A 24,892-nucleotide genomic window follows, 5' to 3' on the forward strand; every position below is an offset into this window, starting at 1 on the left:
ATGCTTTCAACCAATGTTTATTTACCAGATGAATGTTGGGAATGTATCTTCAAATTCCTTATCAACCACGACGCCGACGACACCCGCCGTCGCTACTTTCATCTCAAGTCTCTTTCCCTCGTCTCCAAACAGTTACTCTCCGTCACAAATCGTCTTCGATCATCTCTCACTATCTATAATCCGACATGCCAATTCTTCCATAGATTCTCCAACATCTCCTCCCTCAACCTATCCTCCTACTACGACGGTGATCTCGACCATCTTCTCGTCCAAATCTCTCGTTTTCCATTGAATATTACATCACTCAATATCTCAAACCAACTCAAGATTCCAACCAAGGGATTGAGAGCTTTCTCCAAAAACAATACAACTTTGACATCTCTCATATGTTCCCATATTGCTACTTTCTATGATACTGACACGTTATTCATTGCTGAATGCTTCCCTCTCCTCGAAGAACTTGACCTCAGTAGTCCTACAAATTTCAGATTTTTTACAAAACCGCATTCTTCTCTGCACAGGCTCTTTCGTTCGCACTGCCCAAACTCTGCAAAGTTGACCTGTCTAATAATGACTATATCTCCAATGAATTACTTTTCCACTTGTTCAAGAACTGTAAGCTTCTCGAACAAGTAAGCATCATTAATTGTTCGCTCATAACCCTGTCTGGCATGGCAGCTGCTCTACGCGAGAGGCCAACATTGAGGTCTTTATCTTTTACCGGGCCCTTTTCAGATCCTCTTACTTCACCTTTCGTTGACTCATTGGTGAGTTTGAAGGGTTTGACTTGTCTTAAATTGTTCTCTTTTATCATCTCAAATGAGTTGCTCTCCTCTATTGCAATGGAGGGTCTTCCTTTGACAAGGCTTGATCTCCCAAATTGTTGGAAATATAGTTATACCGGAATATTCTCTTTGCTATCCAAGTGTCCATGTATACAACATTTGAATCTTCAAAGGGCATATTTTCTGACTAATCAGCATGTTGCCGAGTTGTCTTTATTTCTTGGTGATTTGATGTCTATAGACCTTAGTGAGTGTAAAAGTCTCACAGAATCAGCCTTGTTTGCACTCGTTAGTAACTGTCCTTCACTTATAGAGATCAAAATGGAATGGACATCAATTGGAAAAGAGATTGTAAGGAATTCTAATTCTTCGATGGATTGTATTGTAAACTCTCAATTAAAGTCTCTCTATTTGGCTCATTGTCAAGAATTAACAGATGAAACCATCATAAGGTTATCGTCCATTTTGTCCAATTTGCAGCTGCTTGATTTGAATTCTTGCCGACTTATATCTGATGAAAGTATTTGTCAAGTTTTAAGGAGATTTTGTAACATTAGACATTTGAACTTAGCCAATTGTTCAAGAGTGAAGCTACTTGTTGGAATGAACTTTGAACTTCTTAAATTGGAGGTGTTGAATTTGTCATATACAGCCGTTCACGATGAAGCACTCTATGCAATCCCAAAGGGTTGTCGTGGGCTTTTGCAATTGAACCTTAAAAATTGTCTTTATGTCACATGTAAAGGAGTGAAATACGTGGTTGAAAACTGTACACAATTAAGAGAGATCAATTTGCAGAATTGTGATAAAGTGCATGGTAATGTTTCCTCAATGTTATTGTCAAGCCCGTCTTTAAGAAAGATAATTGCTCCACCTCATATTCATTTCACTAGAAAAACTATGAAACTCTTCTCGCACCATGGATGCCGTGTTTGCTAGCATTCTAAAAGTACTCTATTGAAGTTTGGCCTCTTTAATGTAAATTTTATTTTATTTTTTTCAATATGAGAGTTTACTTTGTTTTAAATGTCAGCTTGCAACTGAGTATTTAGTATTTACTCATTAGTCTGCATATGATATTTATAAATCATGAGTATTTAGTATTTACTCATTAGTCTGCATATGATATTTATAAATCATGAAACATTCCAAATATATTTTTGTTTTTCTTCTAGTTATTCAGTATTGCTAGTTTGTAGAGCAACTTAAGTTATGAATGTTTTGTTTTATTTTTAATCTTTTCACGCTTACATCTTTAAATAAATTGATTCCTAAATACTCAAGACAATATCATGGTTGAATCCAACCAATGTAAGCTTCATAGCTGAAATTACTATTACTTGTATCACTTGTATTTTCTAATAAACGTGTCATCGCATAACCAAATACCCCAAATTTTCTAAAGTGATAAAAGAATATATTGCACATGTGAACTTGTATCACTTCTATTTGAATATAAACCTTACAATATATTTGAAACAAAAAAGGTACACCAAGTAACAATACAGAGATAAAATCATTTTTTAGTTCCACAGAGAATCGGAATTAAACAACTTCCGAAGACAGTGTTAGCAATTCCTGAAAACCCGAGCGTATTTGCATGCATTTCCTCTCAGACAATCCTTGCAGAGATGATATTTCTTTGCAAGGTGCAGAGTCTTTTGCCTTTTGAAAGAAGACTGAACTGTTCTTAATTTCCCACTCAGCGTGCTCCTGCAATCAGTAGATAATAACTTTAGAGTACAGTTCGTCAATTCGTCACAACAACAACAATGGCATTCAGCAGAATCTGATTTTTATTTACCCGAGGATTGTTGGGAGCATGTGTTCACATTCATCAATAATCACACCTGCGACTTTAACTCTCTATCACTCGACTCTAAACAGTTCCTCTCCATCACCAACCGCCTCTTATTCTCTCTCAAAATTTGCAACCCAAAGCTTTGTTTTCTCCGCCGTATCTTTCATAGATTCTCCAGCCTTAGTTTCCTAGACCTCCGGTTCAACTTCCATGATCTGGACTCTGGAGGACGCAAACATTGCTTTGGCTCTCCATGACATACCAATGTTGAAATCTTTATCTCTTTTCAGTATTAATCTAAAGTATGAATGGTATGTTACTTCACTGTTCATTGATATTTGATTCATTAGTCTGTTTGAAGGGTTTGATTAGTCTTAAGTTTCGAGGCTCGCAATTCTCAGATCAATTCCAAAGATAGTCATCATTTGTACTATTTTAAAACACGATGAAAGGAATGAACATTGGTACAATCCTTTATAAAAAATTGTTTTCTCTTATATTATGAAAGATATTAAAAAGTTACTATTTTATTTCACTGAAGTTTAAAACCAAAATCATAATCCAAACAACTTCTTCCTTGACGATTCCAAACAAAGTCTTTCAGGACTCCTCAATACATTAATTTCATCAAAACTTCCGCTTAAATATTTTAGCCTAGGATCCAAAGCTACACCGTGAAGTTCTATAATGTAAAACTCAGATGTGTTGTCTTCAACAGAATATGATTATATCAGAGCAAATGAAACTACACATTAAGTTGGTTGGTTGGTTGCTTAAGAAGGTAGAAGGTCCAACTCCTATTTTCTGTAAGAATCCATTCTGCAATTTCAATGTCCAAGAATCCAGATCAAAGCATGTTGAGTTGCACTCCAATTACATTTGTGATATCATTTAAAAGAAGGAAACCTATTTGGAATAATTCATGACGACAAAACAAACAGAAGATGTTCTAAGTTCTAACCTAACAAGTAATTCATTAAGAAGCTTCAACAATTCAAGGATATTACAATTTACAAACAGAAGTTATTGTTAGTGGCAAAGTACCTAATGAAGTTCAATTGATAAAGCATTCCCTAATTGAAAATCATTAATGAATGCGGGCATGCATGAATAGACAATTAGAGAAACATCTTCACTCACAATAACTTAAGCAATTATAATTTATCATGCAAAGACTGCTGAGCAAATACACATTTGACAGAATCTTTTAAAAAAAGGGAATTTCTCACATAAGTAATTCAAAAAAGAAAAATATTTTCCATTACAAAACAGCTAGAAACAATGCATCCTTGAAGCTTGAGAAGTTCCTTCTCCGTGTGGCTCAAAATACAACCAGGTGGTGCGGTTATTTTTCTCAGTGATGGCCTTGAAAATACCATTGAGAGAACTATTTTTGGACGCACTCTACGACACCATTCCATATCAATTTCTCTTAACTGTGTGCAGTTCTGTAACACGTGCTTCACCCCCTTCTCGGTAACTTGTCGACAAGTGTTGAGTGATAGTTGCAAAAGCCCATGACAAGCCTTTGAGATTATATAGAGTTCTTCATCGTCAACTGTGGTATTGGATAAGTCCAAGACCTCCAATCTGGGAAGTTCAAAGTTCATCATCCCGTGTAGCTTCATTCTTGGAGAGTGGAATAAGTGCAAGCGTCCAATGAAACTTAGGTCAAGTATTTGTAGCAAGGGGAACAGATGTGCAATATGGAAAAAGTCGTATTTATAATCAAAATAAACATTGGAACAAATGAGAGAGCTTAAAGTTATTACATTTTTAGAGAAAGCTCTCAAGCCATGTTCGGGAAAGCTGGGTCGATTGGAGATATTGAGCGACGTAATTTTCAATGGAAAATGAGATATTTGAGGAAGAAGCTTGTCGAGGAGGTCGCAAGAGACCAGTGAGAAGTTAACGGAAGTGAGGTTGGTAAACCTTTGAACAAGGCGAGGGAGGAAAGGTAGAGTTCGTTGATGGACCGTGAGAGAGAATCGAAAACCGTCGGTGATGGAGAGGAATTGTTTCGAGACCAGTGAGAGACACTTGAAATACTCGTCATCGCAGTTGACAAGTTTGAAGATAAATTCCCAACACTCAGCAAGTAAATACAAATCAGTTTGAGAAAGCGATTCTTGAGAAACTTTGACACAATTTCTCTTCATTTTCATAATTTAGAATTCGGTGTTTAATTCTGATTAGAAATTCAGGGTTTAGGTTAGGGTAAAACCTTTTTTATATGGTTAACAGACCATTGATTAGTTTAATCAATAGCCTATTTTTACGGGTAGAATTAACAACAATAAAAATTTATACAATTTATTTTTAAAATTATAACTTTTACCAAATACACTACGAAAACCATTATTGTCATCACCTATTTGATTTTGTTGGTTTTAAATTGTGGTTGCGGTCGCGGATGCAGTTGTGGTCATTGCGGTTGCTGCAATGCGCATTGCGGCCGATGCAGCGTGAATTTACATTAGAAAATATTTAAAATACACCTTTAAAAAACACTTAATATGATGAAAATATGTGAAGAAACATGGGTGAAGGTGTTTGATGTGAATTCTAGTGTTATTGGACGAGTGATTATTAATCACACCGCAATTGCGGCCGATGAAGATGCGGAGGCTACCGCATTAGCAATATTGCGGCCGCAATTGCGGTTGCGGACTACAATTTAAAACCATGAGTTTGTTGTTGTGATGAGGATCTGAGAGAGTTTCTTCTCTTCTTTTATATATTGTTAACGCTTATATAATTCCCATAAACTCATATGCAGATGTACGTTCGAAACATTAAGAAACTTGATTATTGTGAAACATAAGTATAAACAAAAAAACTCAATTCCCCAACACCAGTTTTTAGAATCGAAGTAAGAAAAAAAGTGGAAAATTGACAGGGGCTGAGAGTGCTTTGTCCTAAAAAAAAATCAGAACTGAGACAGCACAAATCATGCACAGGCTACTGAAATAATTTCACAAATACTAGGCATTTATTATGATGCATAGGTTGGTGTTTTTGGATCAGTTTCTGCCTTTGGTAATGTGTTTGATTCATCACTCTTTGGATCACATTTTGATCTCAGATTGCTTGTAAGGAAATATGAAATAACAGGATCTCTGGTGAGTTTACTGCATTCATGTAATACGGATAACAATGTTTAGTTGAGATTTTCATTGACGTAGTTCATGCTGCTGAAATTTTCATTTTCTACAAAATAATATAAGTAATGATAACTCATAACAGAATATAATATATGTTCTCAGATAAAACACATCTTCTGTTTATAAAAGTGAATGAAACCAATCCTGAGACACAAGTTCTCATGTAAGCTTTCAAAACATTCCAGGTCTTGTAATAACTCTCAAACCAAAAACAATGAGTATTAATATAAGGGTCATGATAACGAGTGCCCCAGGGGCACTCTTTAAGCATTCCATATCAAGAAAATATTCCTTAAATAAAGTATTTATTTCAATATTCAATGCTTTTAATACAAGTAATTTCAATAAAACAAACTCTGTCATTGCTTAAAAAAGTCAAATATTTCCTTTTATAAAATATTAAATACAAGTATTGCTTACCTTTTAAAACTCTTAACCAGTGCCCCTCGTTAGCATTTCCCTTAATATAATTCAAGAGTAAAGAAAAACATTAAAATTTAAAACTTCATATAAAACTCAACTTTGTGCATTACATTATTGATATTTAAAAATAAAAGAGTAATTTCTCAATGAAGCAAATCTAAAAACTAAAAACATCTTACAATTCAGATCAGTTAATCTTCAGTAGAAGAAAATACGCCCATTACGCGAGAAGAGTTTCCTCTTTTTTAAAGATGACCTTGATAAAACTTTCGAGACAACGACGTCAGCCTTCACTTTATTACAATATCTCAAATCGATCTCCTTAAGTTGTGTACAATTTTCAACTACACTTATAATTCCTTCTTGTGTGACATGATCACAACATGTCAATAATAGTTGCAAAAGTCCATGACAACTCTTTGAGATCTCATAGAGTGTTTTATCATCAACTCTTGTATATGACAAGTTCAACACCTCCAATTCAGGAACTACAAAGTTCATTTCAAGTAGCCTCATTCCACGACAGCGGCTCAAATCAAGTAGCTGCAAATTGGGAAAAATGGAGACGAACATTATGATGTTTTCATTCTTTATTAACTTATTGCCAGCCAGACATAAAGATTTCAATTGATAGTTCACATGAAAATCATTGAAAGAATCAAAATTCCCAAAATATATGTGTTTCATTGTAATCTCTTCAAGTGAATGACAATTTCTAATAAGAGAAAGCAAAGCTGATTCTGTGAGCTTGGAACAACGGCTAAGATCTATAGACACCAAATGAGGAAGAAGCAATGATAACTCGGCAACATGATCATTATTTAGAAAATATTCATCAATAATACCTAGATTTGTATTGAATTACATTTGGATAACAAACAATAAAGTCCATCGTAAGTATAGCAGGTACAGCATTTGATGACAAACCTCTTCAAAGGAAGAGCATGCCTTGCAATAGAGTAGAGCAAATCATTTGACAATAGCGACTCTCGGAACATAATACTAATCAAACTCTTGAAACTGACTAATGAATCAATGAAGAGTGAAGTAACGTAGTTTTCATTCTTTAGGTTAATTCTGAAAATAGATAAAGATTTTAATGTTGGTAACTCACGGAGAGCCAAAGCAACGTCTGCGTCCAGATGTTGGTAGTTGAAAAAGAGGACAAGGGAAATAAGGTTAGAGAATCTATGGAAAATACGGGTGAGAAAACAAAGGCGCGGACGAGAGATTTTGAGAGAGAATAAGAGTCGATTGGTAATGGAAAGAAAGTGTTTAGAGACGAGAGATAGAGAGTTAAAGTCACGGTTGTGGTCAGTGACGAATGAGAAGACATGCTCCCAGCAGTCGTCGGGTAAATAAAACTCAGATTTTGTAAAAGTTTTCTTCCTCCTAATCTTAGTGAGGAGGAATGGTGATTTATATAAAGCTAACTTCTTGTTTTTCATATTCAAGAATGATGGAATATTGTTGCTGCAATGCCGTCAGAAATTTGAGACTTAAGGATTCGGTCGAGTGTGAAACAAAATAAATTAGGTTACATTTAAGGGGATTATGTAACGTCACCATTAAGAAAAGGACTACTATGAAATTAGGTTGCGGTGTGAATTTTTATAAGGGTCATTGCACAACGAAGCTTAAATTTATTACATTAAACAATTGCATTGAATTTTATAATTTTTAGTGCAAATAAATGCATCTGATCATTATATAATACTCTGTGATGTGCTATTCATAATACAAGCCATGTTATTCCTTCAAACTGTCCACCTATTATGCAGTTTGATTCCTACTCTGTCCTGCCAACTCTTAATTACATTCCCATAAGTATAAAGTAAAAACTTAAAGTTGTGACTCATTTGAATTTAAGCTTACAAATTAGTTCTAGTAGTCATAAACAAAAAGCTTAACAGGGGCCAATGCTCCAGATTTGGTTCTCAAAACTTGCTTCGGCAGCCGCAGAGAGTTTCCTTCAATGCCACTCATAAGTTGAACCGTGATGCTTTTTATAGTAAATTTTATATGTTCTATATTTCTAATATATCCTCCAAAAGTTAAATTGTTACCGCTCCAATTCTGACCAAAGACTACAGCATCAATTCATGATGCCAATAAAGACCGCAATAAGTATGACACAAAAATATAATCCAAGTAATATAATTCAAGTAAGGGTAAAGAAAAACACTAAATTGTGCATTATTACATTGGTGTTTAAAAGTAAAAGAGCAATTTCTCAGCAAAAACAAATCTAAAAACGAAAAAATATCTTAAATTTTTTTAGTTAAAACTTCAATAGAAGAGAAGACAACCACAAGAGGAAAAGAGTTTCCTCTTTTGCAATGATGGCCTTGATAGAACCCTCGAGACAACGGCATCAGCATCCACCTCTTTACAATATCTCAAATCAATCTTCTTCAGCTCTTTGCACCTTTCAATCACTTTTATCACTCCATTTTCAGATATGCAATAACAATAACTCAAATCAAGATGCTGCAAATTGGGAAGAACGGAAGCAATCAATACGATAGCTTCATCATTTATCAGCCAACTGTATGCCAAAGATAGAGACTTTAGTTGAGGGATCACATCAAAATCCTTCAAAGAATGAGAATTCTGAAAATTTATGCATTCCATTGTGATCTCAGAAAGTGAACGACAGTTACTAATGAGTGCAAACAAGGCTGATTCCGTGAGCTTCCAACATCGACTAACGTTTATAGACACCAAACGAGGAAGAATAAAAGACAAGCTGGCAATATGATGATCATTTATAAAATGATCTTGTAGAAGACCGAAATGTCGTATAGTTTGACACTTTGATAAGAAAGAATAAATTCCATGGTAAGTATAGCCGGTACAATTTTGGAGGACAAACCTCTTTAAAGGAAGAGCTTCCCTTCCAACTGCATATAGAAAATTATCTGAAATGGGCCACCGACTCAAACTAAGACTAGTCAAAGCCTTTAGAGTGAGCAAGGAGTGAATGAAATGTGAGGTAATTGGTATGAGACGAACGTTGAAGGAGAGGTCGAGGGAATTAAGGTTGGAGAATCTAAGTAAGAGAGGAGTGGGAAGAGAGAGTAATAGGTGAGAAATAGTGAGAGAAAGTAAGAGAGTGTTGGTGATGGAGAGGAATTGTTTTGAAACGAGGGATAGAGATTTAAAGTGGAATTTGTTGTTGTCTTGAGTGTTGCCGTCGCGGCAGTTGATGAGGAATGTGAATACATGCTCCCAACAATCATCACTTAAATAAAATTCAGCTTCAGATTTTAAACAAGTCTTCATTTATTATCACATTGAAGAAGCTTGTGGTTGTGAAGATTTGAGGGGAATATGGGTGCCGCCAGTGATTAGAAGGTTTTGGTTAAGTTAAAAAACAAACAAAACTAGGTTTAGATATTGAGGAATAACTTGCACCACAGAGGACTATGAGTTTATGACTCTGTGATCCAATTTAGAATGTTATTTTGATTTTTACCGGTGTTCCATGCATCCACTTTATAATTTTTAATCACTTGAAAATAATATCTATATTTATTAAGTTTAAAATAACTTTGAAGAAGCCTGTGGTTGTGAAGATTTGAGAGTAATATGGGTGCCGCCCCGGATTAGAAACTTAAAGGTTTGGTTAAGTAATAAAAAAAAAACTAAACTAGGTTTAGATATTGAGGAATTACTTGCACCATAGAGGACAATGATTCTAAGACCCAACTTAGAATGTCAATTTTCATTTTATTTTTGCATGCTGGTTATTATGGAAAAGAGGCACTAGTAATCAAGAACTCGTGGTGAGCGGTACTCTCATTTTTTTTGTAAGTAAGATATTATCAATGAGAGAACTAAGGGTTCTCAAACTTTTTACACAAAATGAGGACAAAAAACCTCGACAAACAAAGGAGATTACAAGTCAATTGAAATTACAATAGAAAAAACACGGACCTTTGCTAAAATCGTAAAAATTGCAATTGAGGTGAGTAATTTCATCGATAAAAGACCACCTCCAAGCAATCGCCTTGATATTCCAAACAACATCCAAGATGTTCCACCTATCATTACGAAAGATAATACCATTTCGAAGGGTCCAAAATTTTCAACAAATGGCAAACTATTTACCTTCTTTGTTGTTATCATTGGGTCAATTTTGTTTTCATCTGGAATCGACCTTGGTATTTCCCAAATATTCGTTCCAATTTTAACGGATATAAAGCTTAATAGTTGTTATTTAATAAATCATAATTATTTGTTACTATTTTGATTGGTTGTATGTGTAAGATTGTTTTACATAGACAATGCACTATCTTTAAACTATATTAATATTAATTTATTATTACTATTAATATTATTTATTAAGTTTGAAAATCAGTAGATTTTTTATTAATTAATTAATTCTTATTATTTTTTATAAACTTTTGGCCCAATTTGAAAGAGTCATAAAGAGTGCAATTTAAATGGCTATTTTATAGTCATTTATCTAATGAGAAATTATGAAAATTTAATTTTTAATGGATCTTCAAACAATGGCTTCTTCAAACAAAACAAAACAAGGGCTTCGAAGAAAACCTCTCTCAAATGAAAGGCTTCTTCTTCAAACAAAACAAGGGTTGCGAAGAAAAGCTCTCCCGAATCAATGGCTTCTTCTTCAAACAAAATAATGATTGCAACTTATATTTATTTACCTGATGAATGTTGGGAATTTGTCTTCAAATTTCTCATAGAGGACGAGTACTACAACCCTAAGTCTCTCTCACTCGTCTCCAAACAATTCCTATCCATCACCAATCGTCTCCAATACTCACTCCTTGTCCGCGAGGAAGCAAGCTCTTTCATGCTTCGCCGTCTCTTCCGTAGATTCTCCAACCTCAACTCTATCCACTTCCCTTACTATACCAATTGTATCGACCATCTTCTCATTCAAATTTCTCAATTCTCATTAAACATCACATCACTCAATCTCTCCACTTATCAATCTGAAATTTCAGCAAGTGGCTTGATACCTTTTTCCCAAAAAATTACAACATTAACTTCACTCACCTGTTCGTTTCTCAAATATACTGACTTTAATCTCATTGCACAATGTTTTCCTTTGCTTCAAGAACTCGACCTCAGTTTTCCTAAAAAATGCAGTTACAGCATCCTCGGTGAGCTACACCCACTTGAACCACTTTCATTGGCACTTTTCAAACTCCGAAAAGTTAATTTCACTGGTCATAGCTATATAGACGATCAAACGCTCTTCCTCTTGTTTAAGAACTGGAAGTTTCTTGAAGAGGCCATCCTATTTGACTGTTATCGATTAACCAACTCTGGTATTGTTTCTGCTGTAGCTGAGAGACCAACACTGAGGTCTTTTTCCTTTACCAATTATTTTGAACCACAAGATTGTTCAACTTTGTTTGCACTCCTCAGGAACAATCTTTCACTCACTGAAATCCAAATGAAATACAGCTTCAATATCTTTATTCAGAATTCTAATTCTTTTATGGACTTTACTGGAAGACCTCAATTAGAGTCCCTTCGGCAGGCTCACAATTCACGGTTGAGAGATGAAAGAATCAAAGTATTTGCTTCCGTTTTCCCCAATTTGCAGCTACTTGATTTGAATTTTTGCACTAACATATCTGAAGAAGGTATTTTTCATATTTTAAGGAGATGTTGTAAGATTAAACATTTGAATTTATTCAGCTGTGTTGAGAATAATGCAAGTGTGAGTGTGGATAATAGTCCCACATTGAAAATGCATGTGGTGACTTGAGCATATATAAGTGGGAGAACCCACTCACCTATTACCTTAAGGTTTTAGGTGGAGAAGTGGTGTCTCTCCCACAAAGGTGTATTGCTCGAAGGAATGTCCCGTGATTATCAATGCTCCCGAACTCGACTCCCCCGATGTTGCGCCAACAAATGGTATCATGAGCCTTTGGTTCGAGAAAGGGACCGGCTAAAACTTGTAGTTGAAAGTCAACGGATACATGTAGTTGAAGAGAATCAACGGATACATGTAGTTGAAGTCAACGGATACAAGTGTATGTGGAAGAGGAGCTTCCACATGAGGGGGAGCATTGTGTAAGACTCACACTTGAGGGGGAGTGTTGAGAATCAAGTGTGAGTGTGGATAATAGTCCCACATTGGAAATGTGTGTGGTGACTTGAGCATATATAAGTGGGAGAGACACCACTTCTCCACCTAAAACCTTAAGGTGATAGGTGAGTGGGTTCTCCCACTTATATATGCTCAAGTCACCACACACATTTTCAATGTGGGACTATTATCCACACTCACACTTGATTCTCAACACTCCCCCTCAAGTGTGAGTCTTACACAATGCTCCCCCTCATGTGGAAGCTCCTCTTCCACATACACTTGTATCCGTTGACTTCAACTACATGTATCCGTTGATTCTCTTCAACTACATGTATCCGTTGACTTTCAACTACAAGTTTTAGCCGGTCCCTTTCTCGAACCAAAGGCTCATGATACCATTTGTTGGCGCAACATCGGGGGAGTCGAGTTCGGGAGCATTGATAATCACGGGACATTCCTTCGAGCAATACACCTTTGTGGGAGAGACACCACTTCTCCACCTAAAACCTTAAGGTAATAGGTGAGTGGGTTCTCCCACTTATATATGCTCAAGTCACCACATGCATTTTCAATGTGGGACTATTATCCACACTCACACTTGCATTATTCTCAACACTCCCCCTCAAGTGTGAGTCTACAATGCTCCCCCTCCATGTGGAAACTCCACTTCCACATACACTTGTATCCGTTGACTTCAACTACATGTATCTGTTGACTCTCTTCAACTACATGTATCCGTTGACTTTCAACTACAAGTTTTAGCCGGTCCCTTTCTCGAACCAGGCTCTGATACCATTTGTTGGCGCAACATCGGGGGAGTCGAGTTCGGGAGCATCGTTAATTCCGGGACATTCCTTTGAGCAACACACCTTTGTGGGAGAGACACCACTTCTCCACCTAAAACCTTAAGGTGATAGGTGAGTGGGTTCTCCCACTTATATATGCTCAAGTCACCACACACATTTCCAATGTGGGACTATTATCCACACTCACACTTGATTCTCAACACTCCCCCTCAAGTGTGAGTCTTACACAATGCTCCCCCTCATGTGGAAGCTCCTCTTCCACATACACTTGTATCCGTTGACTTCAACTACATGTATCCGTTGATTCTCTTCAACTACATGTATCCGTTGACTTTCAACTACAAGTTTTAGCCGGTCCCTTTTTCTTGAACCAGGCTCTGATACCATTTGTTAGCGCAACATCGGGGGAGTCGAGTTCGGGAGCATCGTTAATTCCGGGACATTCCTTTGAGCAACACACCTTTGTGGGAGAGACACAACGGATACATGTAGTTGAAGTCAACGGATACAAGTGTATGTGGAAGAGGAGCTTCCACATGAGGGGGAGCATTGTGTAAGACTCACACTTGAGGGGGAGTGTTGAGAATCAAGTGTGAGTGTGGATAATAGTCCCACATTGGAAATGTGTGTGGTGACTTGAGCATATATAAGTGGGAGAACCCACTCACCTATCACCTTAAGGTTTTAGGTGGAGAAGTGGTGTCTCTCCCACAAAGGTGTGTTGCTCAAAGGAATGTCCCGGAATTAACGATGCTCCCGAACTCGACTCCCCCGATGTTGCGCTAACAAGCTGCTCAAGAGTTAAGCTACTTGGAATGAACTTTGAAACTCCCAAACTAGAGGTGTTAAACTTGTCACATACACCCGTTGATGACGAGACACTCTATGTGATTTCAAAGAATTGTCGTAGGCTTTTGCAACTGTTGGTGGAACATTGTAATGATGTCACTGGTAAGGGAGTGAAACACGTGTTAGAAAACTGCTCGCAATTGAAAGAGATCAATTTGAGAGGTTGTCTTAAAGTGCACAAAGATCTTTTTCCCTCATTGGTATTTTCAAGACCATCCTTGAGAAAGATAATTGTTCCGGTTCATTATCTTTTCAGCGACAAAGAGTTGAAACTCATGTCACGACAAGGATGTCTTTTCTGCAAGTAAAACTAATCTGCTGCTGATGTTCGACCTCTGAAATGTATGTTTTCTATTTTTCAGATTTACCTTTTCTTGAATGTCTATTTAAAACGTATTTTCACTTAACAAAAACTGCTTTTGTCTTGATCAGTGGCAAATTCATCAACCACCGGTTTTGTCTGGTTTTAACGGTTTATCAACTTTTAAATTGGTGTTCCCCGTAGTGGCTTTACCAAGTTTTAGACCGGTTTAACCGACTAGTCTTGTTTGGTTTTGATTTTATTGTGAAGTAGTAAATGAATTTGAAGTGAAAAATGTGATGCTAAGAGTGACTTGTGCTTTTAGTATTTCTCCTTAACTCTAAAATCTCTATATATATGGTAAAGTCAGTGAATGAGCCGAGTTATTGCATGTGGTAATGCTAACTATTCCCCTTTTTAGTCTTCACTTTGACTCCATTTTATATTGTTTTTATTTCTTCTGTTGAAATTTTTATTAAAATGCTTACTTTGTTTTGCTTGCAGGAATATTAAAAAACACATAATAGAGAAAAACTTATTTGCTCAACATTTGTCTTGAAGAACATAAATTTAAGTGTGCGGTTTTAGCTGATGCGACAAGTCATTCTAAATACTTCTCAGTTTTTTGGAACATTCACAAGCTAGATATTCACAAGGTTGTAACCAAAATTCTAAACACGAAGCAAGAGTAGACTTACCAAAGTTCTCGGTTTTCAGGAGATAAGTACATTGTATTCACATAAGGTTTAGGGGAAACATGCTAATTCACATACATGTGAATCAGTACTTTTTTTAAGACACGATTAACCTCATATTATGGTTTTCACACTTGTCAAGTTATGTATTTGCTTATCTAACATTCATGGTTGTTCCAATATTGAAAAGATGCATGATTATCTAGCATAAAATATCCACACAGTCAACCACTTGTAGCTATGATGTGAATTGTTGTTTATTCTACCATGAGCTTGTGCAAGATTTGGATATAACATGACAAATAATGATTTCAATTGAAAGAGTATTAAATTTCACTTAATTTTAGGTTAGTATGGTGATTTAATTGAGTAACCAATGTATGTATGGTTCAGTAAACATTGCATGTTCTGATTTCTTTAGGAAAGAGCACTCCCCGTAAAATTTCCATATTTTATTCACTCTGATTCTAAATATCAAGGTTGCTGATTTCAATTTTTTGCTGATAGATCTTTTTGAAGACAATCATGTTCTGTAATTTTTTGTTCTGTAATATTTGAAGGTAGCAAGTAGATAAAATCAAATAATTAATCAGTTAACAACCTATTGAATGAACATTAGATCAAATATCATCATGCTTTTGGAGGTCTTGTTGCTAATAATCACATAAAGTTCAATCGTCATCTGGTCAATTAACATGCATTCATAAGAAGTTCTTATAGTATTCCATTCAAAACTCTCAGGAGTATGCCTACCTTTAATTAATTAGTATTTTGACATGCAGCTATTGAGTTCAGTTACAAGTTTTTGCTTAAACTTTCTAGAGAATTCTCTACATTGGTAAGAGAAAAAAATGTATTTGATGTTTTGCATTTGAAACATACTAAGTTGCCAAGTGTTTTGTGCTAATTAAAAGAAAATTGCACATATCTGGTTTTTTATCGAGTTCTTGATGAATTTGATATGCAGTTGGGGTTTGACCAACGATTCTAGAAGTGTAGAAATATTAAGTTTTAAACTTTGCCTAGATAATATTCTACTTTCCATAATACAATTCTTAAATGTACTTCTCAAACAAATCTGCCATGACAGTTGACAACTACATATTTGTGTACATTTTGAGAAAACAGAGTGAAATTTTACCATAATAACTTATATATAGGACTACTCACTAACCATAATTTAGTTGGAACTATTAACTGTAAGAATTTTTTGCAACTTGATCTATTGAGAGACAAGAATTTTATCCAAAAAAATATATAATCTAAGAGAAGCAATAAATTAAAATTGCATATATCACTCACTGCTAGCAATACATAAAAAACATGAACAATTATCATGAAAAGTTTAATGAGCATAAATATAATTTTTTTTAACTCAAATAAGTAAATATAAAAACAGAAAACATTTTAAATTTAAGAGTTGAGAACTGTTTCATAATACTAACAAAGAAGGCATCCATGACTCAAGAGTTCCCTATTTCCATCATTGAAACGATAGCGTGGTGGAACAATTATTTTTCTCAATGTTGGCCTTGAAAATATCAAGGAGTCAACAACCTTAGGATGCACTTTTTGGCAGTGTTTCAAATTAATCTCTCGTAGTTGGATGCAGTTTTCTGCCACATGTTTCACTCCCGTATTTGAGACATAAATACAATTTTCAAGTGTCAGTTGCAAAAGCCTGGGACAACTCTTTGAGATCACAAGGAGTTCTGCATTATTAACGTTTGTGTGCGACAAGTTCAATACCTCCAATTTAGGAGCTTCAAAGTTCATTCCAAGTAGCTTCACTTTTGAACAATGAGCTAAGTTCAAATGCCTAATTTTACAACATCTCTTCAAAACTTCACAAATACCTTCAGATATCTTATTGCAATAACTTAAATCAAGTAGTTGTAAATTGGGGAAAATGGAAGCAAATATTATGATGCTTTCATCACTTAACCATGTATTGCCAGCCAAACACAGAGTCTCTAATTGTGGGCTTACAACCATTAAAGAATTAGAATTATCCACGCTCTCTTCCCACATATATTGATATGGATATTTCATTTTGATATTGCTAAGGGAAGGACAGTTTCTAAGGATGTCTAACAAATTTGAACAATTGTCTGTTCTATTGGTAAAGTGTAAAGATTTGAATTTTGGTCTCTCACAGAGAGCATAAACAATACCGACATTGGTAATATTAAAACAATCAAATATGATCACCTCTTCGAGAAATTTACAGTTGTTGAACAAGTGGAAAAGACATTCGTCGGTCATGTAACTATGAGTAGAGAGATTAATCTTGCGGAGTTTGGAAAGTGCCAACGAAAGAGTCTTTATCCCATCAATGAATCTATTTTGATCGTGAAATATTGCAATTCTACCTATATCAACTTCTTCGAGTGAAGGAAAACAATCGGCAATGAGTAACATGTCAGAGATCTTAATAGAATCCATATCGGAACAATTGAGAGATGTCAAAGTTGTAATATTTTGGGAGAAATCTCGCAACCCATCAGCGGGAATGAAGACTTGGCTGGTGAGATCGAGACATGTGAGTTTCAAAGGAAGACGAGATATTTGATGAAGAAATGCATTGCGATCACCACGGAAGGCATTGGAATTACGGTGGAAGCCACGCTTGAGGGCGAGGGATGTGATATTGGGAAATCTTTGAAATAGAAGATGGATGAAAGGGAGTGTTTTTGAGCCGATAACGACAAAGAATCGAAGACGGTTGGTGATGGAGAGAAACTGCTTGGAAACAAGGGAGAGATACTTGAAATAGCTGTTGTCTTTGTCGTCTTCATGGTTGTTGAGAAATTTGAAGACACATTCCCAACACTCATCAGGTAAATATAAATATGCTTCTGCCGCCATTACGTTACTACTGCCGATGACGACAATATGGCAGTCTCACAATTAGTGATGGTGACAGATTTTAGGGTTAGGTTAGACAGATTGAAAACGTGAAACCAATATAAATATTCTAACGGTTTTGGACTATTTTTAAATCAATTTTTTTAGGGTAGATTATTTTCAATCAATATTTTAAATAACACATTATTCTAATGATTTTAGAATTTTTTTTCTTTAATATCCTACTTTTCCCTAAAAAAATCTAATTACTCACTTTTTGTTCCAAACTATCCAGAGTGCATACGATATTTAAACGGAAGACTAAACTTTACATCTATATACACAAAACACCAAAACAGAAAAACCAAAAGTCCAATATTTACTTATAACTAACATTATATAAACCCATCAAATATTCCCATAATAGTATTCGGCGGCACCGAAGGAAAGAGGAAAAGAAACGATCTGAAATCAAAATCAACGATGGCTATGGCTGCTTCTTCTTCATCTTCATCCATACACGTTAGAAGCAAAAAAGTAGCTATGCTTTCAACCAATGTTTATTTACCAGATGAATGTTGGGAATGTATCTTCAAATTCCTTATCAACCACGACACCGACGACACCCGCCGTCGCTACTTTCATCTCAAGTCTCTTTCCCTTGTCTCCAAACAGTTACTCTCCGTCACAAATCGTCTTCGATCATCTCTCACTGTCTATAATCCAACTTGCCAATTGTTCCATAGATTCTCCAACATCTCCTCCCTCAACCTATCCTCCTACTACGACGGTGATCTCGACGATCTTCTCGTCCAAATCTCTTGTTTTCCATTGAATATCACATCACTCAATATCTCAAACCAAATCAAGATTCCAGCAAAGGGATTGAGAGCTTTCTCCAAAAACAATACAACTTTGACATCTCTCATATGTTCCCATATTGCTACTTTCTATGATACTGACACGTTATTCATTGCTGAATGCTTCCCTCTCCTCGAAGAACTTGACCTCAGTAGCCCTACAAATTTCAGATTTTACAAAACCGCCTTCTTCTCTGCACAGGCTCTTTCATTCGCACTGCCCAAACTCTGCAAAGTTGACCTGTCTAATAATGACTATATCTCCAATGAATTACTTTTCCACTTGTTCAAGAACTGTAAGCTTCTCGAACAAGTAAGCATCATTAATTGTTCGCTCATAACCCTGTCTGGCATGGCAGCTGCTCTACGCGAGAGGCCAACATTGAGGTCTTTATCTTTTACCGGGCCCTTTTCAGATCCTCTTACTTCACCTTTCGTTGACTCATTGGTGAGTTTGAAGGATTTGACTTGTCTAAAATTGTTCTCTTTTATCATCTCAAATGAGTTTCTCTCCTCTATTGCAATGGAGGGTCTTCCTTTGACAAGGCTTGATCTCCCTAATTGTTGGAAATATAGTTATACCGGAATATTCTCTTTGCTATCCAAGTGTCCATGTATACAACATTTGAATCTTCAAAGAGCATATTTTCTGAATAATCAACATGTTGCCGAGTTGTCTTTATTTCTTGGTGATTTGATGTCTATAGACCTTAGTGAGTGTAAAAGACTCACAGAATCAGCCTTGTTTGCACTCGTTAGTAACTGTCCTTCACTTATAGAGATCAAAATGCAATGGACATCAATTGGAAAAGAGATTGTAAGGAATTCTAATTCTTCCATGGATTGTATTGTAAACTCTCAATTAAAGTCTCTCTATTTGGCTCATTGTCAAGAATTAACAGATGAAACCATCATAAGGTTATCGTCCATTTTGTCCAATTTGCAGCTGCTTGATTTGAATTCTTGCCGACTTATATCTGATGAAAGTATTTGTCAAGTTTTAAGGAGATTTTGTAACATTAGACATTTGAACTTAGCCAATTGTTCAAGAGTGAAGCTACTTGTTGGAATGAACTTTGAACTTCTTAAATTGGAGGTGTTGAATTTGTCATATACAGCCGTTCACGATGAAGCACTCTATGCAATCTCAAAGGGTTGTCGTGGGCTTTTGCAATTGAACCTTAAAAATTGTCTTTATGTCACATGTAAAGGAGTGAAATACGTGGTTGAAAACTGCACACAATTAAGAGAGATCAATTTGCAGAATTGTGATAAAGTGCATGGTAATGTTTCCTCAATGTTATTGTCAAGCCCGTCTTTAAGAAAGATAATTGCTCCACCTCATATTCATTTCACTAGAAAAACTATGAAACTCTTCTCGCACCATCGTGTTTGCTAGCAATCTAAAAGTACTCTATTGAAGTTTGGTCTCTTTAATGTAAATTTTATTTTATTTTTTTCAATATGAGAGTTTACTTTGTTTTAAATGTCAGCTTGCAACTGAGTATTTAGTATTTACTCTTTTTTTTTTCCATAAGCAATTTCTTGCAACTGAGTATTTAGTATTTACTCTTTTTTTTTTCCATAAGCAATTTCTTGCAACTGAGTATTTAGTATTTACTCATTAGTGTGCATATGATGTTTTTGTTTTCTGTTCGGTAATATTGCTTAATAATAGAATATTACTTTTGTCTATTAATCCATAAGTGTGTTCTTCTACATGATGAATTAGATCCATGAAATCATAGTTAACTTTCAAAATTTTAATATATAATTATTAGACAAACTATTCTTTATGCTATAACTATAGAAAGCATAAATTTCTGCTACATAATTGATTGACATTTGTATTATATCATCTAGGCATTCTAGCTTATTCACTTGATAACTAAACTATCATAGCTAAAAATTGTAGTCTTTCGTTTATGATGATATAATTGATATAGTCTTACAGCTTCTTGATTTACCTAAATCACATTTCTTGTGTTTGTTCGTAGCAATTGAAATTAACCAATGCAGTGACTGCATTATTGCTATGTATGCTTCACTCTGTTCAATGCCGGCAATTGAAATTAACCAATGCAGTGACTGCATTATTGCTATGTATGCTTCACTCTGTTCAAATACTCGTCATCGCAGTTGAGAAGTTTGAAGATAAGTTTCCAACACTCATCAAGTACATACAAATCAGTTTGAGAAAACGATTCTTGAGAAACTTTTACACAATTTCTCTTCATTTTTATAATGCAGAATTCGGTGTTTAATTCTGATTAGAGATTCAGGGTTTAGTTTTAGGGTTTATGTAATTGACCATTGATTAGTTTAATCGCTAGCCTAATTTTATGGATAGATTTAACAACAATAAAAGTAATAATATTAATTTTTAAAAATATCACGTTACGAAAAACACTACGAAAACCATTATTGTCATCACCTATTTGATTTTTGTTACATAACATCATTTTGTCATATCATTAATCGTTTTGATAAGGCACTGTAATGCATTGAGACATTACATGATTGGATTGGTTTATTATGCAGATAAATAGTTGAGCCATTACATTTATTAATCACTCTAATTCTAACAGTAACATTTTTTCTTCTTGTTAGATCTATGATTTCACATATGAATTGATTAACTATTTTCAATATCAGGAAATATGCTATTGTATATTTGAAACAACGAATGTAGAAATCAAAATGACCATTGCCCTCCAAGACCATGTAATTAGGGAAAATATTGAATGCTGTTTTTCTGGCAATTCATTGAATATTCGAGTAAATTATCTGCATCTATTGGATTGCTGTTTTATCTAGTTTGAAACATTGTTTGCGTCTGAAGTTATTGGCAATGCAAACAAATTTCATGCAGCTGCGGAAAGTTAAAACATTAAAATCAACAAGTAACTGTTTTGCTTAGGTAACTTTTGCTACTGCAGTAGCCTAACAAATGAAGAGTAAGAATAGGTTTAGTAAGTATCATGCTGCAAGCTCAACATGACTAAGTAAACATGGCATTGGCTAACTGAATTTTATAATCCGTTGGTATCAATGAATTATATGTGTAATCTTGAAAATACTTCTTATTGTAGCAATTGAAATCGACCAATGTATTGATCTCATAATTGCTATATATGCCTCATTATGAAATAAAACAAATTGGTTCAATTGATGTCCATACCAGTTCAGTCCGGTTCAATATATATAGAAGTAGCTCAGTTAAGTCTAGGAAATATAAATTAAATCGGTTTGAATTGGTGTCTAGAACCGGTCACCGGTTTAAAGTACCAATAATAATCAAACTCTAACAGAATATATGTTCTCAGATAAAACACATCTTCTTTTAATAAAAGTGAATGAAACCAATCCTGATACACAAGTTCAAATGTAATTCTCAAACCCAAAACAATATGAGTAATCTAATTCATGAGTAAAGAAAAACATTAAAATTTAAAACTTCATATAACACTCAAATGTGTCCATTAGATTGGTATTTAAAAAGAAAATCTAAAAACCAAAAACATCTTACAATTCAGAGTTAATATCCAGTAGAAGAAAATACGCCCATTACGCGAGAAGAGTTTCCTCTTTTTTAAAGATGACCTTGATAAAACCTCCGAGACAACGACGTCAACCTTCACTTTATTACAATTTTCAAGTGACAGTTGCAAAAGCCCACGACAACTCTTTGAGATCACATAGAGTTGTGCATTATTAACTCTTGTATGTGACAAGTTTAACACCTCCAATTTAGGAGCTTCAAAGTTCTTTCCAAATAGCTTCACTTTTGAACAGTATGATAAGTTCAAATGCCTAATTTTACCACATCTCTTTAAAACTTCACATATACCTTCAGATATCTTGTTGCAATAACTTAAATGTAGTCGTAAATTGGGGAAAATGGAAGCAAATACTATGATGCTTTCATCACTTAACCATGTATTGCCAGCCAAACATAGAGTCTCTAATTGAGGGCTTACAACTTTCAAAGAATTAGAATTATCTGTAAAGTGATATGGATAATGATATGGATATTTCATTTTGATATTGCTAAGTGAAGGACACTTTCTAAGGATGTCTAACAAATTTGAACAATTGTCTGTTCTATTGGTAAAGTGTAAAGATTTGAATTTTGGTCTCTCACAGAGAGCATAAACAATACCGGCATTGGTAATATTAAAAAATCAAATATGATCACCTCTTCGAGAAACTTACAGTTGTTGAACAAGTGGAAAAGACAGTCATCGGTCATGTAACTATGAGCAGAGAGATTAATCTTGCGAAGTTTGGAAAGTGCCAACGAAAGAGTTTTTATCCCATCAATGAAGTTATCTTAAGAGTGAAATGTTGCAATTGTACCGAGATCGAGTTCTTGGAGCAAAGGAAAACAATCGGCAATTAATAACATGTCAGAGCTCCTGATAGAATTCATGTGGGAACAATTGAGAGATGTCAAAGTTGTAATATTTTGGGAGAAAACTCGCAACCCCTCTGCGGGAATGAAGACTTGGCTGGAGAGATTAAGGTATGTGAGTTTCAAAGAGAAACGAGAGATTTGATGAAGAAACGCGTTGCGATCACCGCGGAAGGCATTGGGGGTGCAGTTACCGTGCATAGATAAAAATCTATGCACCGTGCATAGATTATTATGGACCCTTGGATCATTGGATCAAATTCTAATTACTCAATATTCAATACTCATCACTCAATAGTCAATACTGGATTAAAAACATGATCCAATGGCTTAGGTAGGTTTATGCATGGTGCATAAGGAAAATCCTTATGCATATTAGCCAAAGCCGGCATTGGGATCATGGCAGAAGCCACGCTTGAGGGTGAGGGATGTGATATCCGGAAATCTTTGAAATAGAAGATGGATGAAAGGGAGTTTTTTTGAGCCAATAGAGACGGAGAATCGGAGACGGTTGTTGATGGAGAGGACTGTTTGGAAACAAGGGAGAGAGAGTTGACGTAGTTATTGTCTTTGTCGTCTTCATCGTTGTTGAGAAATTTGAAGACACATTCCCAACACTCATCAGGTAAATACGTATATGTTGCCGCCGCCATTATGTTTTCCGCAGCATGTTAGTACTACCGGCACAATGGTAGTCGGGCGATTAGGGAAGGTGACAGAATTTAGGGTTAGAAAGATTGAAAAGTTGAAACCAATTCTCCAAGATAAGCGATAACCTAATTCAATATATTAATTTTAACGATACTATTTATAATAAATAAAATAAATTAATAAAAAAAATAAATATGTTATCAGTATTTTAAAAATACAATTACTTAAAATTTTGCCAAAAACCAACGCTATGATATGACCTCGATTATATTAAACATATATATAATCATTTAATTTTTCTTGTTCTTTTACCAAATTAAAATTAATTAAACACTCAAGTCAAATAAGGCAAACAATCCAACATACATTGGAAAAAAATGGATAATCAGAAGAAATACTATTAATTTTCTTTAAACTATTTTTTTTAAATAGGCAATGGAATTAAAGAGAAGTATAAGGGGTATTCCGCCCGAGAAAACAAACCGGAAAATTTCTATGGAAGAATATTTCATACGTAAAAATTACAACAAGATTTTAGCCTATTAAAAGAACACAACCACCACCAAGAAGGCTCGGAAGGCTGCTTTACGGTTAGTTTTTGCGATAATCTTTTCTAAAAGGTTAAAGTAGTTTCTTCTATTCTTGTTAACGTGCTGAAGGCTATCAATAATATTTGGGAGGTGAAAATTCCGTTGAATCCGTTATTTTTTGGGTGGAGGTCATTGCTTAAGATCTCAACAAAGGACCTTTTGCATAGGAGAAATATATTGACAGATAGCAGGGAGTTGAAATGTGCCTTTTGCAACTTGGAGGAAGAAACCATTCCACATCTTTTTGAGCACTGTGTGTATTCGGACCGTATTTGGAGGAAAGTTTTTTATTGGATTGGAAATTCGTTAGAATTGACTTTTGAGGAGTTTATGGTTTTCTTTGATAATTGTGAGAAGGTGAAGTCCAAATTGAAAAGATTAATTGTTGCCTAATTTGGATTTCGACAGTTTGGACAATTTGGTTGATGAGGAATGCCGTCATTTTTGAGAGGACTTTAGTTTCATTGAGTGTTTATCGGCATTTACTTTTAGATCGTGGAAGGTTATGCTTAAGTTGTAAAATAGCGGACTTTTGAAACTTTTCCTACTTTTATTTATTTTTTTTAACAAACTATCCTACTTTTATTTATTTTTTTAAGAAATAAAATAGGTTTGTTTCAAGTT

The 24,892-nt window shown here is 35.0% G+C and overlaps 5 protein-coding genes and 2 pseudogenes across 5 annotated transcripts; 3 read left to right on the forward strand and 4 right to left on the reverse strand.

Moving 5' to 3' along the window:
- On the forward strand, window positions 1-1,724 carry LOC131606110 (F-box/LRR-repeat protein 3-like; annotated as a pseudogene).
- Window positions 1,725-2,330: 606 nt separating this feature from the next.
- On the reverse strand, window positions 2,331-4,745 carry LOC131601835 (uncharacterized). The gene is made up of 2 exons (XM_058873733.1): window positions 3,852-4,745; window positions 2,331-2,498 (listed from the first exon to the last, which is right to left on the reverse strand). Exons 1-2 carry the CDS (start codon window positions 4,743-4,745, stop codon window positions 2,331-2,333), a joined length of 1,062 nt encoding a protein of 353 aa, XP_058729716.1.
- Window positions 4,746-6,371: 1,626 nt separating this feature from the next.
- On the reverse strand, window positions 6,372-9,458 carry LOC131601843 (SCF E3 ubiquitin ligase complex F-box protein grrA-like). Its single transcript, XM_058873744.1, has 2 exons — window positions 8,483-9,458; window positions 6,372-7,018 (listed from the first exon to the last, which is right to left on the reverse strand). The coding sequence occupies exons 1-2, from the start codon at window positions 9,456-9,458 to the stop codon at window positions 6,372-6,374; spliced, it is 1,623 nt and encodes a 540-aa protein (XP_058729727.1).
- A 1,342-nt stretch (window positions 9,459-10,800) lies between these two features.
- LOC131601845 (uncharacterized) lies at window positions 10,801-14,218 on the forward strand. The gene is made up of 4 exons (XM_058873749.1): window positions 10,801-11,564; window positions 11,670-11,859; window positions 12,176-12,180; window positions 13,861-14,218. The coding sequence occupies exons 1-4, from the start codon at window positions 10,801-10,803 to the stop codon at window positions 14,216-14,218; spliced, it is 1,317 nt and encodes a 438-aa protein (XP_058729732.1).
- A 2,128-nt stretch (window positions 14,219-16,346) lies between these two features.
- On the reverse strand, window positions 16,347-17,774 carry LOC131601852 (uncharacterized). Its single transcript, XM_058873760.1, has 3 exons — window positions 17,401-17,774; window positions 16,970-17,325; window positions 16,347-16,750 (listed from the first exon to the last, which is right to left on the reverse strand). Exons 1-3 carry the CDS (start codon window positions 17,772-17,774, stop codon window positions 16,347-16,349), a joined length of 1,134 nt encoding a protein of 377 aa, XP_058729743.1.
- A 522-nt stretch (window positions 17,775-18,296) lies between these two features.
- On the forward strand, window positions 18,297-20,012 carry LOC131601853 (uncharacterized). The gene is made up of 2 exons (XM_058873761.1): window positions 18,297-18,909; window positions 18,973-20,012. Exons 1-2 carry the CDS (start codon window positions 18,297-18,299, stop codon window positions 20,010-20,012), a joined length of 1,653 nt encoding a protein of 550 aa, XP_058729744.1.
- Window positions 20,013-21,994: 1,982 nt separating this feature from the next.
- LOC131601858 (uncharacterized) lies at window positions 21,995-23,680 on the reverse strand (annotated as a pseudogene).
- Between the last annotated feature and the right edge of the window lie 1,212 nt (window positions 23,681-24,892).

Source organism: Vicia villosa, linkage group LG5 (genome assembly GCF_029867415.1).
Source record: "Vicia villosa cultivar HV-30 ecotype Madison, WI linkage group LG5, Vvil1.0, whole genome shotgun sequence".
Taxonomy (NCBI): Eukaryota; Viridiplantae; Streptophyta; class Magnoliopsida; order Fabales; family Fabaceae; genus Vicia; species Vicia villosa.

Excerpts from the sequence above, each read along its gene's own strand:
- LOC131601853 (XM_058873761.1), top strand. The coding sequence starts at position 18,297 with ATGCTTTCAACCAATGTTTATTTACCAGATGAATGTTGGGAATGTATC. Across the intron at positions 18,910-18,972 it reads TTTCCACTTGTTCAAGAACT|CTGCTCTACGCGAGAGGCCA; the intron begins GTAAGCTTCTCG and ends CTGGCATGGCAG.
- LOC131601843 (XM_058873744.1), bottom strand. The coding sequence starts at position 9,458 with ATGAAGACTTGTTTAAAATCTGAAGCTGAATTTTATTTAAGTGATGAT. Across the intron at positions 7,019-8,482 it reads GAAACTCTTTTCCTCTTGTG|GTATTATTGATGAATATTTT; the intron begins GTTGTCTTCTCT and ends ATACAAATCTAG.
- LOC131601835 (XM_058873733.1), bottom strand. The coding sequence starts at position 4,745 with ATGAAGAGAAATTGTGTCAAAGTTTCTCAAGAATCGCTTTCTCAAACT. Across the intron at positions 2,499-3,851 it reads GCATTGTTTCTAGCTGTTTT|GAGCACGCTGAGTGGGAAAT; the intron begins GTAATGGAAAAT and ends TACTGATTGCAG.
- LOC131601852 (XM_058873760.1), bottom strand. The coding sequence starts at position 17,774 with ATGGCGGCAGAAGCATATTTATATTTACCTGATGAGTGTTGGGAATGT. Across the intron at positions 17,326-17,400 it reads ATTCCCGCTGATGGGTTGCG|GTTACTCATTGCCGATTGTT; the intron begins AGATTTCTCCCA and ends GATCTCTGACAT. Across the intron at positions 16,751-16,969 it reads TAGAAACTGTCCTTCCCTTA|TTTTGAAGAGATGTTGTAAA; the intron begins GCAATATCAAAA and ends GTATTTGTGAAG.
- LOC131601845 (XM_058873749.1), top strand. The coding sequence starts at position 10,801 with ATGGCTTCTTCTTCAAACAAAATAATGATTGCAACTTATATTTATTTA. Across the intron at positions 11,565-11,669 it reads CCACAAGATTGTTCAACTTT|ACCTCAATTAGAGTCCCTTC; the intron begins GTTTGCACTCCT and ends CTTTACTGGAAG.